At 40.0% G+C, this 18,617-nt stretch overlaps 1 protein-coding gene and 1 pseudogene across 2 annotated transcripts; one reads left to right on the top strand and one right to left on the bottom strand.

Moving 5' to 3' along the window:
- Window positions 1–1,644: 1,644 nt before the first annotated feature.
- Window positions 1,645–11,933, top strand: mtfmt (mitochondrial methionyl-tRNA formyltransferase). 2 transcript variants are annotated; one of them, XM_039607853.1, is made up of 9 exons: window positions 1,645–1,964; window positions 4,572–4,640; window positions 7,883–8,005; window positions 8,085–8,187; window positions 8,922–8,997; window positions 9,088–9,179; window positions 9,254–9,332; window positions 10,189–10,262; window positions 11,580–11,933. In XM_039607853.1, exons 1-9 carry the CDS (start codon window positions 1,750–1,752, stop codon window positions 11,760–11,762), a joined length of 1,014 nt encoding a protein of 337 aa, XP_039463787.1. In that variant the 5' UTR covers window positions 1,645–1,749; the 3' UTR covers window positions 11,763–11,933. The 2 variants fall into 2 exon arrangements, with proteins under 2 accessions (XP_039463787.1, XP_031608887.1); XM_031753027.2 differs by having other exon boundaries at window positions 4,572–4,769.
- On the bottom strand, window positions 6,156–6,272 carry LOC116330634 (annotated as a pseudogene).
- Window positions 11,934–18,617: the final 6,684 nt, after the last annotated feature.

Here is an 18,617-nt window from a genome sequence, read left to right as displayed (position 1 = left end):
AATGTTTCTGTGGGTGGTGCCACGGTCGCATAGCTTAGTGGGGAGGAGATGTTATGTATGAACCAAAATATATGGTCAGTAGGGGGCACCACGCCCAGTTATGTGTATGTGTAACTTCTGTGTTATGTTAATAAAGAGAAGAAGTCGAAATGTAAACAAACTACCATGTGTATCAGTCTGACTCTGTATAAGCCCTAATTAGTGTACTGACACCACAGGAGGGAATATAATACAGATCCAATATGTGATTAAAAATAAACTACCATTAAATCTAATCGCTCCTCTACCTCTCCTGTCCTGTCTTTCTTAGATGCTGTCTTTCTCCTCCTCTGAGAAAAGCTATTCTACATTTTTTTTCTCTCCCTAAATACAGTAGCTGGACATTTAGCTAGCAACACATTGTGTGATAAACTGCACACACAGTTGTATGTTCGCTGATTTCTGTTACATAATAGAGATGTTGCATTTGAAATTACCTGACAGTTAAAAAACTTTGCTCCCTTTATACTCACTCCTCAGAAGCTCTAGCTAAATGCCTAAATATCAAGGCTACAAGTGATTGGATTAAAACCTCCTGATTTTGGAGAGACGACCACTGCTAAATTGCACCACTTTGGAGATGCGCTGTTACCTGCCTGCTTCACAGCAGTCGCTCACATTTACACAGTTCCTTGATAATGGGAAATCCAGGGTGGCACCTTTAAAACCAGTCACAATCCCCTGTATGGAATTGACGGCAGCAGTGGTAGCAGTTCGCATGGATAGAATGTGGAGGAGGGAGCTAAGACTACCTCTCCTAAACTTAGTGTTTTGGACAGACAGCACCGCAGTGAGGAATATATAAATTACAAGACTTCCGCATTATTCAACATTATTCCTCTATTCAGCTGCTTGGCTACTCAAAGGTTTGATAGCTGCCAATAATGGTTTTACAAAATCCAAAGGAAAACAGGAGAAATGAGAAGCACAGGAAGGAACAGGAGAGATGAGACAGTTATATCGCAACTTAGATTTAGACTGGATTAAATAGTACGTTGTTTTTAATAGAAAAACACCATACAGGACAGCGTGACTGCAATAAAGAAGAAGAAACAATAGAAAGTGTTTTAATTGTTTTAATGCACTGTCAGAAATATGATGCTGAAAGAAGACAATTGAACAAAAAACTGGGTGATATGAAAGTGAAACTGGACTTCGTTGATTTATTTCGTAAGAACTTGAGAAGTGAAAGTTATCAGGCCATATTTTGTTTTTTAACGCTGTAAGACCCAACCCATCAAAAAATAGCCAGAAAATTCTATTTCTTTTTTTTTTGGACTGAGATGTTTAATAATCATAATAACAAAATACACATTTTCTTTGGTATATCATGTTGTGTATAATATATTTTTATTATATATTTTTTTCTATCGCATTTGATACATTGGGCGTTTTGGCAACTTTCTTTTAACAACAATGTTAATTTTAGACAAAAGCAAAGAGTTTTGTCCATAACATTTTGAAATTATGGCAAGTATTGATCATGTTGATGAGATGGAGGTCTCAGAAACTCATATAATCAAATATGATACACACCAGTTGGTGGCGGTAATGCACCATTTTACTGTTTGCCAACCGCCAATAAACAATATAAAGAAGAAGAAGAAGAAGGAAAAAAAATATGGCGGCTCCCTGTGGGTCAAAACGACGACAAAGTGAGGAAGTTTTTCATTGTCTAAATTGACACTTTGGGCCGACGCTGCTTTCAGTATGTGGACGAACGCCAAGACAATACGAGCTTATGTGGAGACGTTGAAGCGCTGTCAGCGTTGCTGTATGGGGACATTATGGAGGGGCGACACTGACCGGGGGAAGAGACAACTATGTAGAGTCCTGTCATCGACATCAAAACCCAAATGGAGGCTCCTGTTTTTTGGCACTGATCACTTCGCTGTGGAATCTCTCAAACTTCTCACATCCAGCAGGTGCGAGTCCCACACAAGCCGCTTACAGGCTTGCACACAGGGTTTCACACTGCAGACTTCTACATATCATACACACAGAGGATGATTTTTATTTAAAGTTTGCATGAATACTATAATGTATTATTTTTTTAATTGAAATTAATCTTCATTAATTTATTGAAATTGTTTCCTCTTCAGACACAACAATTGAACCTGCCAACGATAATAGCACAAAGTGCCGTCAGTTTTATTAAATAATGAATGCAGTAGTTTCTGAAGAAAATCGTCTTCTTTGAAGATTTTTTTTCTGCTTTTTTTATACCCACATCTGTGAATTTACAGACAGGAACTGTGTTGTATCACAAAGTGATCGTCTGCCAAAAAATGATTGTTGGTATTTAAACGGTTGTAGATACCTTTGTTAGCCAAAAATCTGTGTAACAGATGTTAAACATATTTCTTGTGAATTTTTTTTTTGGGGGGGGGGGTCAGCTTTTTGCAAAACAACGTTTATGTATCCTTTATTTAAGCAGTAAAGCTCTTATTGACAATAAAAAATGACCGGATTGTTTATAATATAGAAAACAGAGTATGCAATACCTCAGGTAATTTCTTTATTTTATATGTAACCCCTTTGTAAATCCTATTGACTGCTGACTTTTTAACAATATAAGCAAAGATATTAAACAGAAAAAACACAAACATCGGAAATCACCTTTGGCACAACCATGGAAACGGCTCTTTTAAGTTTACTGAGATCAGTGGACTTGGCGTTTCAGAGTGAACATGAGTCAGATCTCTAACATGTTTTACACAGTACTGGACTACAGTTTCTGTGTTATGCAGTGCATGATAAAGGTTGATTTGTTTTCACTGAGGAGTGTGGCTACTACTCTATATCAGCTCATTACACTAGTTTAAAACCCACCAAACTCTGCATGTAACATAGCAAGAGTTTCTAGCTGCAGCATGTTTAAGACTGCAGCACTAGTGCAAAGCTGCAGTTCAACAAGATAAAGTTGGAAGCTAATGTTTCTTTTTTTTTGTAGGTCTCCTGTAAAAGCTGACACTTTTCCTTTACTTCTCTTTTCTTCAGTTAGCAATAATTTTCAAGTAAGCAGTTACGTGTAATTGTGTTACACAGAAAATGTGTATGTTTTCATTTTTGTCAAGCAAAGCTTTCCAATCTTCTGTTGCTTTGGTAAGCATGTGGGAAACATGGCTAACAGTAGTGTGGTCTTCTGCTGCTGTGCATTCAGAGATAGACCTTGGTTGTAATGACGGGCTATTTGAGTTATATTTACCTCCCTGTCAGGTCATAACAGTCTTGCCGTTCTCCTCTGACCCCTGATATAAACCAGGCATTTTCACCCAAAGAACTGCTGCTCACTCTGAGTTTCTTGTTTCAGACAGTTGTCTTTAAATTTCAGTAGCTAATCAGTTTTAAAAAATCCTCAGACTTGCTCCTGCGGCACCAACAATCAAAGTCACTTTCTTTCCCAATGCATTGCCCTTTGCTCAGTTTTAATTTCAGCATTTTGTCTTGAACTACATGTGTACATTCATTGAATTGCAGCAATGTCAGTGGTTGATTACATATTGGTGAAGTTCAATATGTGTATCATGTGATCAGTGAGTGTACACAAACACACACACACACACACACACACACACACACACACACATACATACAAATGGAGCTTTTCTGTGAACTTCTGTGAGAAACAGTCCTTCAAGTTCAAAGTCAAAGTAAACTTTATTGTCATCTCTGCTATGTACAGTACAGCATATAGAGAGACGAGACGACGAGGCTCCAGTTCCATTCAGTGCAAAAAACAACAATAAATATAGGAAGAGCAAGAAATAAATATACACTTTAAGACTAAGGTAAAGGTAAAGGGAATAAATATACAATTTGAGGTAAAAAGGATCAATAACAGTCTAAATTTACAATTTACAGTTGAAGATTTAAAGTGACCTTGAAGTGGTTTAAGATGACCAACGTAACAGCTTTACAGTTTACAGTATGAGTGATTTAAGTGACCTTGAGTGATATAAAGTGACCAACATGGCAGGGCTCTAGAGTGCGACCAATTTGGTCGCAAATGCTGAAAATGTTTTTCTTTACATACAATCAAAGAGCTTAGTTGTTTTTTGACAAATAGAACAAAAAACATTCCACTTGCTAAAATGGAAACTAATGAGCACTTGAAAGATCTGTATTTTTTTCTCTTTTGAATATTTATCTATGCTCATTAATAAGACAAAAGTATTAATTGATGGAATAGATTACTAAAAGAATCGTTAGCTGCAGCCCTAATTTTGTAAATGGATGAGGACTTTATTGACACAGAACTGTGTTGTAGTTTAATTCGAGACTCCAGAAATCTCACTGCATACATTGTTCACAAACACAAAGCCGATAAAAGTAAGGGAATGAATAAAATCAGTTTAATGCTCTATTTTCCACTTTGATTTCCTGGTAAAATAGATCCTTTAGCATCTGGTATTGAATTTAAACCATATTTTTGTCCTAGAGGGTTGAATACACTGCTGAGGTGCTACAGTTTTCAGTTGGGTTTTTTTTTTTTTTTTTTTTTTAACTTAACCCTTCTTTTTGTGTTGTAGGAGCACCAGTGAAGGGATAGTGGAGACCCTTGAAGTTGTTACCTTGGCTGGTGATGTTCCAGTGAAGAGGTTTGCTCAAGAGAACCACCTTCCACTACACAGTTGGCCCCCTGATGATGTGAATGGACGGTTTGATGTTGGTGTGGTCGTGTCTTTTGGCTGCTTGCTTCCTGAGAGACTAATCAGGAAGTTTCCATAGTGAGCATTTATTGTTGATCAACTGATCGTTAAAACCTGGGAACTGGTGCCGTGCTGTAGTTTGGCTATGATCTCACTGTCTCTGAAATGTTGTGACAATGTCCTCAGTACTCAGGGCCTGTCTCTTATAGCTCTCACCCCTACGTATTTCAAGGGTGGGTTAATTGTTGTAATCAGATTTTTCTTTTCTGTTTTAAGAATCAGTTCAACATCTCAGTAAACTTGTGCAAATGCACTGGGAGGAGAAAATAAAACAAAATTGATGATACTGCTGAGAGACACATAAATACAGTGTACATATGATGGGTGACAAATTAAAAGAAAAAGCTGAACCCTTGGCCCTGTCACTGAGGGGTCCAGTTAGTCTACAGGTAAGCTGTGGAAGTGTTTCGCTGGCACAACTTGGGTCAACAACTTTATCCTGTGCTGAAAAGCCTTGATTCTGACACGATGGCTCATTGAATATTTTGATGAGGATGAACATCCTGTAAATCATATGTTATGGCTTTCACAGTCCAAATCATAAAATCTCTGTTAGCACTTTCTGCTGGCATCCACAAAAGACAAAATGAAGGAATATCTAGATTAGTGATTCCCCTCCAAAAAATCAAGGAAATATATGACTTTCTCTTGTATTTTGATTAAAGTGAAGATTTAAGATTGGATAGGCCCCATAGGATTTTCTTTTTTTGGGGAATAGCTGATCTAGATGAATGGTGTCATTAGAGTTTGAGTGTTTGAGTTTTAAGTCTCTCTAAGGTATAATCAAGCCCATAATTATTCATACCCCTGGCACATTTTGACTTAAAGTTACTTTTATTTAACCAGCAAGTTTTTTGTGTGGGTTTTTGTTTTTGTTTTTTTGACCGGAAATGACACAGGTGTCTCCCAAAAGATAATAAGACGATGTACAAGAGGTATCATTGTGGAAAAAAATATTTCTCAGCTTTTATTTACATTTGAGCAAAAAGTGTCATGTCCAAAATTATTCATACCCTTCACAAACTGTCACAGTCTCTGGGAAAATGTTATAGTTTTATATCACCATTCCAAATAGTCCAAGCTGTTCTAAAGCATCCTGATGACCCTAATTAATTGGGAACAGCTATTTTAAACCAAATCAACCGGTGAAATTTAATTCAATTCAATTCAGTTTTATTTATACAGCGCCAAATAACAACAACAGTCGCCTAAAGGTGCTTTATATTATAAGGTAGACCCTACAATAATACATACAGAGAAAAAAAACCCAACAATCATGAGACCCACTATGAGCAAGCACTTTGGTGACAGTCGGAAGGAAAACCTCCCTTTTAACAGGAAGAAACCTCCGGCAGAACCAGGCTCAGGGAGCGGCAGCCATCTGCTGCGACCGGTTGGGGTGAAAGCTTACAGCACCTGGTTTTCCAGGCGGTCTCCCATCCAAGTACTAACCAAGCCCAACCTGCCTAGCTTCCGAGATCAGACGAGATCGGGCGTGCTGAGGGTGGTATGGCCATAAGCCATACCATCGAAAAACAGCAGCTCTCTGCAGTTGGCTTGTGGACAGTCATGGCTAAGACAAAGAAGCTCAGTGAGGACCTCTGGCTGTGCATTGTGGCTGCTCACAAGGAAAGGGATACAAGGCCCTATCTAAATATTTTCACGTTCCAGTGGCTACACTATAAAAGTGTTATTAAAAAAATATAAGATGGCCACACCTGTGCTGGCCAGGGAAGATAGTGAAAGAGGTGAAAAAGAATCCAAGGACCACTACTAAGGCCTGATTCCTGTCTGTCTGCCACCAACAGAGGAATCTGGGCTCTGTTGGTGGCAGACAGTCCAACGGACACTGCACACTGTTGGGTTCCACGGATGCAGACAAAGGAGGATGGCAATTCTCTAGAATTGCAAATGTTCATCTGGACAAGGAAGAAGACTTCTGGTTTTCTGTGTTATGGTCAAATGGATCAAAAAATGAATTGTTTGACCACAATGATGTTTCCTTCATTTGGTGTAAAAAAAAAAAAAAAAAAAAAAGCCTTCAACCCTGAGAAAACCATCCCCACTGTCAAACATGGTGGTGGGAACCTGATGCTTTGGGGATGTTTTTCAGCCAATGGACAAGGGAGTGTAATCACAGTAAACAGCACCACGAAAAAAAGAGCAACACATGAAGATTCATGATAGGGTGGGGCTAGGTTTCACAATGAGCTCACCCGAAACCTCGGCTGATTGTAACCTACACCCATTTTCACACCTTGGCTCATGTGATTAGGTAGAGGGGGGGTCCATTGTCCCTCTCGGGGGATACTCCCACAGGGCTTAAATCTGAGACACTCCACCATTTGACCCTAGAACTGAAGAAGCTTCTCAGATGAGAGGTGAAGCATCTTCAAGCAACTTAAAGAAGTCCACACTCTTTTCTTTCCAAGCTCCTTAGACTTCAATGACCTGGATGACTGAGAACCTTCACTGACACATGAAGATTCTCCACAACAACATCACTTGGCCTTGGGCACCAGCGGACATTTCAGCACGACAACGACCCAAAACACAGAAAAATTGGTGAAGCAATGGTTGGCAGACAAAAACATTAACGTTTTGCAGTGGCCCAGCCAGAGTCCTGACTTGAATCCAATTGAGAATCTGTGGAGGGAGCTAAAGGGTCTTAGACCCTCCAACCTGAAAGAGTTGGAGCTCATTGCTAAAGATGAATGGGTGGAAATACCTGTGGAGCTGGCAAAAAAAGCTAGTCTGCAGTTATAGGAAGTGCTTGAATGCTGTAATAGCCAATAAAGGCTTTTCTATTGATTATTGAGAATGGCCTGAATAATTTTGGATGTGACAAATCTAAATAAAAGCTGAGATTTTTGCCACAACGATGCCTCTTGTACATTGTCTTATTATCTTTTGGGAGATGCCTGTGTCATTTCTGGTAAAAAACAAACAAACAAACAAAAAAAACCTCGCTGGTTAAATAAAAGTAACTTTAAGTCAAAATGTGCCAGTGGTATGAACAACTATGGGATTGACTGTATGTGTAAGGAGCACTGAAGCTGTTCTACGCAAGGCGTGAAATCAGAACCTGTATATAAATTGCAATATCTGTTTCTGTGGACATTCTCTTTCAGTGGGATTTTGAATGTTCACCCTAGCCTGCTGCCAAGGTGGCGAGGTCCAGCACCTGTCTTCCACACCATCTTGCATGGTGACAGTGTGACAGGAGTCTCCATCATCCAGATCCGCCCTCACAGGTAAACAGCAGAAAAATCTCTGAGTATTCTTTTCTTTTTCCTGATAACAACCATAACAGAGCTCAAAATCACCCTGCAGGTTTGACGTGGGGCCTATTCTCAACCAGCAACTCTATCAGGTCCCTGAGAACTGTACTGCTGATGAGCTGGGAGGTACTCTAGCCACAATGGGAGCACATCTCGTGAGTTGATAGAACTTGCAGTGTACAATTCCAATTCCATAAAAGTTGGGATGCTGTGTAAAATGTAAATAAAAGCAGTGATCCGAAAGTCTCATAAACCCAGTCTGTTTACAATAGAACGTGAAAATCTATTAAATGTTTAAATTGAGAAAATGTTCCATTTTAAGGACAATATGAGCTCATTTTGAATATTATGGCAGCAAGATCTCAATACCAAATGTTATCAGCTGGTGAAAGGTCTGGACTACAGGCAATCCAGTTCAGCAACAGGACTCTTCTATTTCAAAACCCTATATACACCTTTCAGCATTGATAGAGCCTTTCCAGATGTGCAAGCTGCCAGCTCCATAGGCACTATTGCACCCCCATAACATCAGAGATGCAGGGTTTTGAACTGATAACAAGCCACACCTTCCTTGGTAAAGATTGTTGAACCTCTGCCCCAGCTTTACTTCAGAGAAACACTACCTCTTTAAGATAGTCCTTTTAAACCCATTCGTTGTAATTATCTGTTGTCAGTTAAACTGATTAGATCAGGGGTCTCGAACTCCAGTCCTCGAGGGCTGGTGTCCTCCATGTTTTCCACGTGTCGCTGTTTGGAGATTTGCAAATTAATTGCATTTTTTTACTAACATTCCCAAAATGTCAGCATTTTCAGAACTGTTGTAGAATATGGTTATTTTTACCTTTTACCAGCAGGACTGTAACATGATTGCTTGTCCGTGCTTTTGCAGCTGATTAAAACATTGATGTCACTGTCTGAGAGAATGGAAAATCAAAGGGAACAAGGACAAACTGGTGCAACATTTGGTGAGTAACCCTGAGCTGGATACATAATAGCTGTTCTGAATGAAAATGAAAAACTGGTCTTCTGACTTTCAACATGATTTCCTCCAACAGCCCCAAAAATCAAGACGTCCATGAGCTGGATTGTGTGGGAGGAACAGACTTGTGACCAAATTGACCGTCTATATCGTGCAGTCGGGTCCCGGGTAAGGCTCATTGCATAACTAAGTCATGCCAAACTCTCTTGGAGATCTCAACAATGACCCCTCTCTTACATCAGATACCTTTGAGGACTATGTGGATGGGAAGAACAATAAAACTTCTGGATTTTACTGGAAAATGTCATGTTTCATTGTCAGGTAAAGTGATTAACCAAACTGGTAACACAATAAACAGACCATATGAGTGTTTGTGACATTGGTGGAGTTTTAAATGAGTTTTAAATGTCTTGACCAGATTCTATGCATAAAGTGCCCAAATATATCTCCTTGAGTTGGGACCTTTTGCTGTGAACAAGAAGCTAGCCCACAGAGGCACAGGTCATGTGACTCAAAGTTAAGGGTAGTTCAATAGTTTCTAAAAGATGCAAACCGGTGAAAATACAGGATAGGATAGGATTCTCTCATTAAATCACAGCTGCCCTGACAGCCTCTATTTTTGGAAAAGCCTTGAGTTGATCCAGAACACTGTAACAAGAGGACTAATGTGGACTTGAAAGAGAGATGATATTTTTCCCCATATTAGCTTCTTTTCCTTGGCTAAAATTCTAGTATCTAGGATCAAACCACAAACTTTCCAATTACTGAACAATCCAGACATACTAAAAGAAAACTCTATTTCTTGTGGAATTTGATTTACATACTTGAAGTAGCCAGAATGATGGACTGGATGGTTTTGGCCAACTTTAAACCTTGGGTTTTTCTGTGGAGGAAAAATAACAGTTTTTCAGAAAAAAGATCATTTCAGCCACAATAATTAACATTCCTGATCATCTAAATTGTCTAGATAATGACACTGCATCTGTGTTCTAGACCTTTGTTGTTAATACGTAAACCTTTAAATAGAAATATTTGTAGAATCAGAGGTGGGAACCTCTGAGTGAGAGCTATGGCAGTTGTAATTTGACATGAATGTGCTCTACTGTATGGTATTCAAATATTGTATAACAAATGCCATAACACTGTGCTGCCATTATCATTCACATGCTGTTTGCAGATCAAAGAAGGAACCCCATCCCTGGTTCAGTGAGCTTTCAGAAAGACTCAAATACTCTAGCAGTCTGCTGCAAGGTTGGTCCAACTGTTCCCTCTAGCACACCTGACCTTCTTTACTGCATGCTTACCATAGCGTCTGAACTTTTTCTTAGTTTTAGTACTGAGGTGATAGGTGACTTTCACACAGTTGCCACCATTGCTAAGCAACATATCAAAGACATTGTATTTGTGCAAATTAATTGGATGGTGCAGTTAAATGTTCGTCCGTGTTGGAGATATTTCTCCACTTTGTTGTGATCAGTGTTGTAATCATTACTAAAAATAATGTATAACACACAGAACACTTTCCTTTAAAGCAATGCTGAAAAGGCAGACTTTTTGGTAAAATATCAGTCATAGAAGCACCACAAATTTAAATAGCATGAAAATAGCTTTCAGATTATAGCATCATAGTTTCATCCACAAAGAAGCTGTCAGTGCATACAATCTCTACACCATGAGGTTCTTTGAGCTATAAACAGCATCAGATAATTACAGGAGCTAAAGAATGTAACAATAAAACTGCAACAACTTTGGTGGACCTCCTTGGGCTCTTGTGCTCTGGGGGGCCTCTAGATGTCTGGGGCCTGAATCTCCATGCCTGCTTCATGTCCTGGGGGGTAGGGCTATGGCTCCCCACAACTACTATCAGATAATTACATGGAGAAACCTTTTGAATGCAGGCGCTCACGCACACAGGTGTGCACATGGGTGTTCACAGACACACACTGTCTTCCTTGGCTGCTGACTTTAAGCATATTGTGCGTTGCAGGTCTTGTGTGCTGCTCAGTATCATTCACAATTTATGATTTACTGTTACTTATGCTCATCTAGGTTGTTGCTGTGGTCTCCCTACTGTGTAGTTCTCTTTTTGCTTGTTTTCTTCTTTCTTTTCCCAGCAGGTGATGTAGCAGATTTCTTAGTGTCTATTCTCTCTGTCCTTCTTCCCCTCTGTTTTTCTTGAACCTCTCTTGTTGATGTGTTTTCCCTTCCTATCGCCTGGTCCTGTCTGTTCCAGTTGCAGTAACTTACAATAAATGAATAAATAAATAAATAAATGAATAATAAAGATCAATCTAGTGGACCAGTATGGCAAAGTCTTAATGGTCCACTTGGGAAAATAAATCTGTTGGGCATTTTTCTTGGCCTTCAGACAATATTTTGTCACAGTGCAGACAAACAGAGAAAAAAAGTCAAAGAACTGTGAAAGAAAGCCTTTATTGAAAAGTTTGTTTAGATAAGGAAATGGTTAAACTTCCTGAAGTTTTAAATGTTGCATCAGTAGTACTGCTTTCCTTTTTTCTCTTGTCCTTTTGATTGTTGCCCTAAGTTTTATATTAATGTGTTTTCCAGGATGGCTGGGTGGGATTCAGATCAGTGCTCCTGAAAAAAAGACTCACTGCAGCTGATTTCTATAATGGCTATCTGCATCGGACACAGCAGAAGAATACGCTGTGTCAGATGGCTGAAGGACAGTTTTTCAGTAAAAAAGGAGAAATTGAAGTGCATCAAATGAGAAAAAACTCAAAGTTGTGATGCAACAATAATATTTGCACTTAATGTAAACACGACACCATCTAATGAAATGTACTATTTTTAATGCGTTATACTTTTAAGTCATTTGCATTCATGCCACAGTTATTTTCTGCTGTATTTATTCTATTGCAATAAATGATTGCAGTATTGATCAACAGCTTTGAGGAACAATAATGAACTGATTTGTTTTCCTTTAAATATTTACCTTAAGGACTTTTTCCCCCTGTTTCTACTACTGTTAATGGTTGGGCTGTAGATGTGGTGGTGTTTGGATGGTCTTTCAGTCTGGAACCGCCCTCCTCTCTGCTCCATACTGGAATCACTCAGCAGCAATTGTAGTGTATGATAAATTAAGACACCAAATACTGCGACATTAATATGCACACCATACATAAGCAAGTCCAAATACAGCAGATAGACTGGTATTTATAGCTACATCAGTTGTTTTCTGCTTCTCTTCAGAGAGCTTATATCACCTTGTTCTAGAAAAGTTGGGATGCTGTGTAAATAAAAGCAAAATGCAATGGTTTGCAAATGTTGAACATTGTGAAAATGTTCACAGTGTTCTGTTTTATTCACAGAAAACCTATCAAATAGGGCTGCTCGATTATGGCAAAAATGATAATCACGATTATTTTCACTGAAATTGAGATCTCGATTATTTGACAATATTTATTTAACAATAACAATATATTGAATAATGGCTTTAAAGATTGTCAAAAAATAATATAAAATAGTGTGCAAATACTGATTACAGTGCAAATGTTTGCAATATAAAAAATGAAAAATGTAAACATCTATGTTTAGTGAACTTCAAAATACTGCACAATATTTGATCCACGCCTGACTCACTGAACCCATAATGTTTCCACCAATGTTCCTCAAATATTTCATGTGTCTGAGCGAACACACAAACTCCCTGAGCGGTCCCTTGGACCACTGTGAGCGACATCAGACGTGTGCACTGTGGTCACGCCAGCATCTAATCCATCCAAGTTACATGGTTTATTAAAATAATCAAATTACAGCATTTACATTTATGTTAGACTACTTTTAATTAACTGCTTTAGACAATGAAAATTTTAAAAAATCCTGTTCATGACCTGTGTAGTATGTTAACACTATTGGAAGTAAAAATAACTTGAACTCCAATTTTGAAAACACAACTTTCTTTCTTTTTTTTTCATAAAGCTCTGACTTGTATTATGAATATGAGTCTGTGGTCTGGGAGAGAGTCCTGTAACTCTGTCTGCCAAATACAGTATATAATGACCAATGCTGGGCAATTAATTATATAGTTACTACTTCAAAAAAGTAACTCAGTTTGGCAAACAACAAAGTTTTTTGCAGCTATTTATTTTTTTTAATGCAGCCAAGGCGTTTTTTTAAATAAATATTTCAAACTATTTACAGAACAATCAGCTGTTCTGCATCAAATCTGATGCCACACAAATTATTTGTGCCACTCCAAAAAATTATTTCTGTCCACTATGAGATAAAGGAGAACAACAGCCTGATACCTGCGGGCGTGACAACAGGAGATGTATCACTCCTGTAACACCTGTAACATTCAGCAGCCGCCTCATTGTTCTGACACACCAACAAAACTATTGACTACACTACACACTAACTACACAAGATTTGCGCTAAACGTCGCAAATCTCTCACATCTCAGAACACCGCCGTCACTCCTAAAACTTCCCCCCGTTTCTTAACAACTAGATGCCATGTTGCCATATCATTTTTTGATTGGTCGACACGGTACTTTTTTCGACCAATAGGAAAGGGTGGGGGGGTTTTTGGTTTTGTTTTTGCTCACAGGCGGAGAGTTTTCCTAATAAAACGCCGTTTTTACCGTTTCTTCCCGCAGTAAACATAAACAACGATAGTATTCAGGAAGAAAACCAAACATTGCATATATTTTTATCATAACTCTGGTTTTACGTGGCCTATCAACACAATTTAAAAACTGGTATAAAGTCCACACTTTTTCCGTCAATTGTTCCGTCTGTCCTGCTCACATCTCCAATGGTTGTACACGTTGTCATTAATGTGGCTTCACTGCACATCAGCCACGCCGCTTTGCTAGCTAAAACACCGGTGTCGGCACATAAGGACGCTGTCATAGCCTGTCAACAACGTTGATTGGCTGCGTATATACGAATGTGAATCGCATTATTGGCTGGACTACAGGATAAGGTGGCATCGTTCTAATCCCATACAGGAGCAGCCAGTCACTTACTGACTAACACTGCAAAACAGAATTGTTAAAGTTTTAATTTTAATTTCAATTCAGGTTCATTCATTGCCATTTATCTTACTGAAATCAAAAGCTATTTCAATCAAAAACATCTTAACAGGTCAAGTTACATACAGGGAGTGCAGAATTATTAAGCAAATGAGTATTTTGTCCACATCATCCTCTTCATGCATGTTGTCTTACTCCAAGCTGTATAGGCTCGAAAGCCTACTACCAATTAAGCATATTAGGTGATGTGCATCTCTGTAATGAGAAGGGGTGTGGTCTAATGACATCAACACCCTATATCAGGTGTGCATAATTATTAGGCAACTTCCTTTCCTTTGGCAAAATGGGTCAAAAGAAGGACTTGACAGGCTCAGAAAAGTCAAAAATAGTGAGATATCTTGCAGAGGGATGCAGCAGTCTTAAAATTGCAAAGCTTCTGAAGCGTGATCATCGAACAATCAAGCGTTTCATTCAAAATAGTCAACAGGGTCGCAAGAAGCGTGTGGAAAAACCAAGGCGCAAAATAACTGCCCATGAACTGAGAAAAGTCAAGCGTGCAGCTGCCAAGATGCCACTTGCCACCAGTTTGGCCATATTTCAGAGCTGCAACATCACTGGAGTGCCCAAAAGCACAAGGTGTGCAATACTCAGAGACATGGCCAAGGTAAGAAAGGCTGAAAGACGACCACCACTGAACAAGACACACAAGTGTTATGATTCAGTGTTATGGATATTTTTGTACTGTGTTTTTTGGTCTGCCACACCAGAGGGTGGCATAGTTTGTGTCCTGTGTTATTGCTGCTATGTGAGTTCCAGGTGGAGGCTGACCATTGGTGGAGGACTGGGAGAGGCCGGCTATAAATGAGGACCCTTCTCAACTGGCACAGCCCGCGCCTACTTCCTGTTCCCAACGAACTGTGCATGTGGCTGCGTGTGAATTTGTATTCTGGAAGCTTTTTCCGTGTTGTAAATAGTTTGTTGTATATAGATGTAAATAGTTGTCAATATTTAATTTTACTCGGTAGCTGTAGGGGTGAGAAGCCATTTTGCTTTGGGAACCTTTTCTCCTGTTTTTGGTTAGGGAGGCAGGTAAGACATCTGTAATTTTCTTTTGGGGTTTTCTGTGAAGGTAAGCCAGCTGCATTTCATTTCTAGAGTTTTTGGTTTGTTGTTTTGGCCATGCTCACCCTGACGCCCGCTACCTTTTGGGCCTTAATAAACTGACTGGCTGTTGTGAAATCCGTGGCAGTTGGCTTTTTGGTTCATCTTCCTTCAGAGCAGGGAGTGTGGGGGCAGTTCTCCTTATTTTTATTTTCCTTATGTTGCACGCCGGGTTTCCCTGGGCTGGGGTGTAACATAATTGGGGGCTCGTCCATTCCTCTTTTTTTTTTTTTTTTTTCGTCTCGTTTGGGTTGGCTTGGAGCGTGGGCTCATTCGTTCTTTGTTTGTTGCCGTCGTCGTCGTCGCCGCCGGTGAGTTACCGGTGTCCTTTGTTGACCCTGTTTTTCTGGTTGGCAGTTTTTTTGTTTTTTTTTTTCTTGTGTGGGGGAAAGGGTGTTTGTAGTGGGTGTGTTAGTATGGAGTTTAAATTAGAGGAGTTCACCATGAGTCCAACTAAGGGGAAGTTGGAAAGGTGTAAAAAGGATGATTTGGTGCTCATTGCAAACTTTTTTGATGTGCCTGTGCCGTTGAATGTGAAGAAGAAAGAGCTGAAAGAGCTGAAAGAGCTCCTGTGTGTTAAACTGCATGAAAGGGGGTTGTTTGGTGAGCCAGCTCCTGCAGAGGGAGTTGAGGTGGGAGCTGTTGCTGGCATTCCTGCCCCACTGAAAGATCTCCCTCCTCAAACTGTCCCTTCTGCGGAAGAGCTGCAGTTAACACTGCGCATAAGGGAGGTTGAGTTACAGAAGCAGCAGTTGGAGGTGGATGCCATGCACTTAAAGGTTAGGGCTCTGGAGATAGAGAGGGGAGCCGCTGTATCTGCCAGTCCTCCTACACCTCGGTCAGCCCCGCAGTCACCATCCCCGCAGTCAGAGGACAGCTTTGATGTAAGTAGGCACATCAAATTAGTCCCAGCTTTTAGAGAGACTGAGGTAGATTCGTATTTCACCGTGTTTGAGCGCATTGCAGGTGCACTACACTGGCCAAAGACTGTATGGTCTCTTTTACTCCAGTGCCAATTGGTGGGGAAAGCTCAGGAGGTGTGCACAGCTATTTCATTGGAGGACAGTTTGGATTATGAAATGGTGAAGGCTGCTGTCCTACGTGCATACGAGCTTGTCTCAGAAGCTTACAGGCAAAAATTTAGAGGTCTTAGAAAAACTGCCACCCAGACTTATGTAGAGTTTGCCAGGGAAAAGAAAATTACAGGTGTCTTACCTGCCTCCCTAACCAAAAACAGGAGAAAAGGTTCCCAAAGAAAAATGGCTTCTCACCCCTACAGCTACCGAGTAAAATTAAATATTGACAACTATTTACATCTATATACAACAAACTATTTACAACACGGAAAAAGCTTCCAGAATACAAATTCACACGCAGCCACATGCACAGTTCGTTGGGAACAGGAAGTAGGCGCGGGCTGTGCCAGTTGAGAAGGGTCCTCATTTATAGCCGGCCTCTCCCAGTCCTCCACCAATGGTCAGCCTCCACCTGGAACTCACATAGCAGCAATAACACAGGACACAAACTATGCCACCCTCTGGTGTGGCAGACCAAAAAACACAGTACAAAAATATCCATAACACTGAATCATAACACAAGCTGAAACGTCAAGACTGGGCCAAGAAATATCTCAAGACTGATTTTTCTAAGGTTTTATGGACTGATGAAATGAGAGTGAGTCTTGATGGGCCCGTGGCTGGATTGGTAAAGGGCAGAGAGCTCCAGTCCGACTCAGACGCCAGCAAGGTGGAGGTGGAGTACTGGTTTGGGCTGGTATCATCAAAGATGAGCTTGTGGGGCCTTTTCGGGTTGAGGATGGAGTCAAGCTCAACTCCCAGTCCTACTGCCAGTTTCTGGAAGACACCTTCTTCAAGCAGTGGTACAGGAAGAAGTCTGCATCCTTCAAGAAAAACATGATTTTCATGCAGGACAATGCTCCATCACACGCCGTCCAAGTACTCCACAGCGTGGCTGGCAAGAAAGGGTATAAAAGAAGAAAAACAATAATGACATGGCCTCCTTGTTCACCTGATCTGAACCCCATTGAGAACCTGTGGTCCATCATCAAATGTGAGATTTACAAGGAGGGAAAACGGTACACCTCTCTGAACAGTGTCTGGGAGGCTGTGGTTGCTGCTGCATGCAATATTGATGGTGAACAGATCAAAACACTGACAGAATCCATGGATGGCAGGCTTTTGAGTGTCCTTGCAAAGAAAGGTGGCTATATTGGTCGCTGATTTGTTTTTGTTTTGTTTTTGAATGTCAGAAATGTATATTTGTGAATGTGGAGATGTTATATTGGTTTCACTGGTAAAAATAAATAATTGAAATCGGTATATATTTGTTTTTTGTTATGTTGCCTAATAATTATGCACAGTAATAGTCACCTGCACACACAGATATCCCCCTAAAATAGCTAAAACTAAAAACTACTTCCAAAAACATTCAGCTTTGATATTAATGAGTTTTTTGGGTTCATTGAGAACATGGTTGTTCAATAATAAAATTATTCCTCAAAAATACAACTTGCCTAATAATTCTGTACTCCCTGTATTAACATAGGACGCCTTATTTGATAGCAGTTTCACAATTCTTGCATCCATGGAACTTTTTGGAGAGTTTCTGCTAGAATGTCTGCAGGATGTCAGAATAGCCACCCAGAGCTGCTTTTTGGATGTGAACTGCCTCCCACCCTCCTAGATCTTTTGCTTGAGCATGCTCCAAAGGTTCTCAATAGAGGTCAAGGGAAGGACGGGAGCCACAGGTTGAGTTTCTCTAATTTCATGCCGATAGCAGCTAATGATGCAGAGGTATTCCTTGCAGTATAAAATTGTGCATTGTCAGGAATGAAGATGATTTTGTTGCGGAAAGCACAGTTCTTCTTTCATGGTTCATGGAAGAAAGTGGTCAGTCAGGATCTCCACATACTTTGCAGAGGTCATTTTTAATTAGTCTTCATGTAGTTCTAGGCCCACTGCAGCCATTTCTGCTTGTGAGCACGAACCCGTGTGTGCTGTGACTCAGCCACAAATCTGTTAACAGTTCGATGATCACGCTTAAGTTTTCATGATATATCTAGGGTTTTCATTCCTTGTCCAAGGCATTCAACTATTTCACACTTTTCAGCCGCAGAGAGATCCTTTTTCTTTCTCCAAACTTTATCAGTCCTTTTGAAATCAAAGTCTTTATTAACCTTGTCTCTGTCCATGCTTCCACAAAATAAGAAAATCCAAAATGTTTTTCATAGTTCCCAGTTAGTGACCACCTCCCACTTGCCCACCTGACGAGCCTGCCTACTCTATGAGGCTATTCAGATGAGGGGGCTTCAGTACCTGGTTGACTGGGAACAAACAGCCTGGAGGAACATTCTTGGATCCTGCATTCCACCATTTTGGCTAAATCTATCATCAGAGACTTCCAGAGAAACCATACCAACAAGGACG

This window comes from Oreochromis aureus, unplaced genomic scaffold (genome assembly GCF_013358895.1).
Source record: "Oreochromis aureus strain Israel breed Guangdong unplaced genomic scaffold, ZZ_aureus HiC_scaffold_60, whole genome shotgun sequence".
NCBI lineage: Eukaryota > Metazoa > Chordata > Actinopteri > Cichliformes > Cichlidae > Oreochromis > Oreochromis aureus.
The sequence above is the reverse complement of the archived record's forward strand: the minus strand, read 5'-3'. Positions and strand labels throughout refer to the sequence as shown.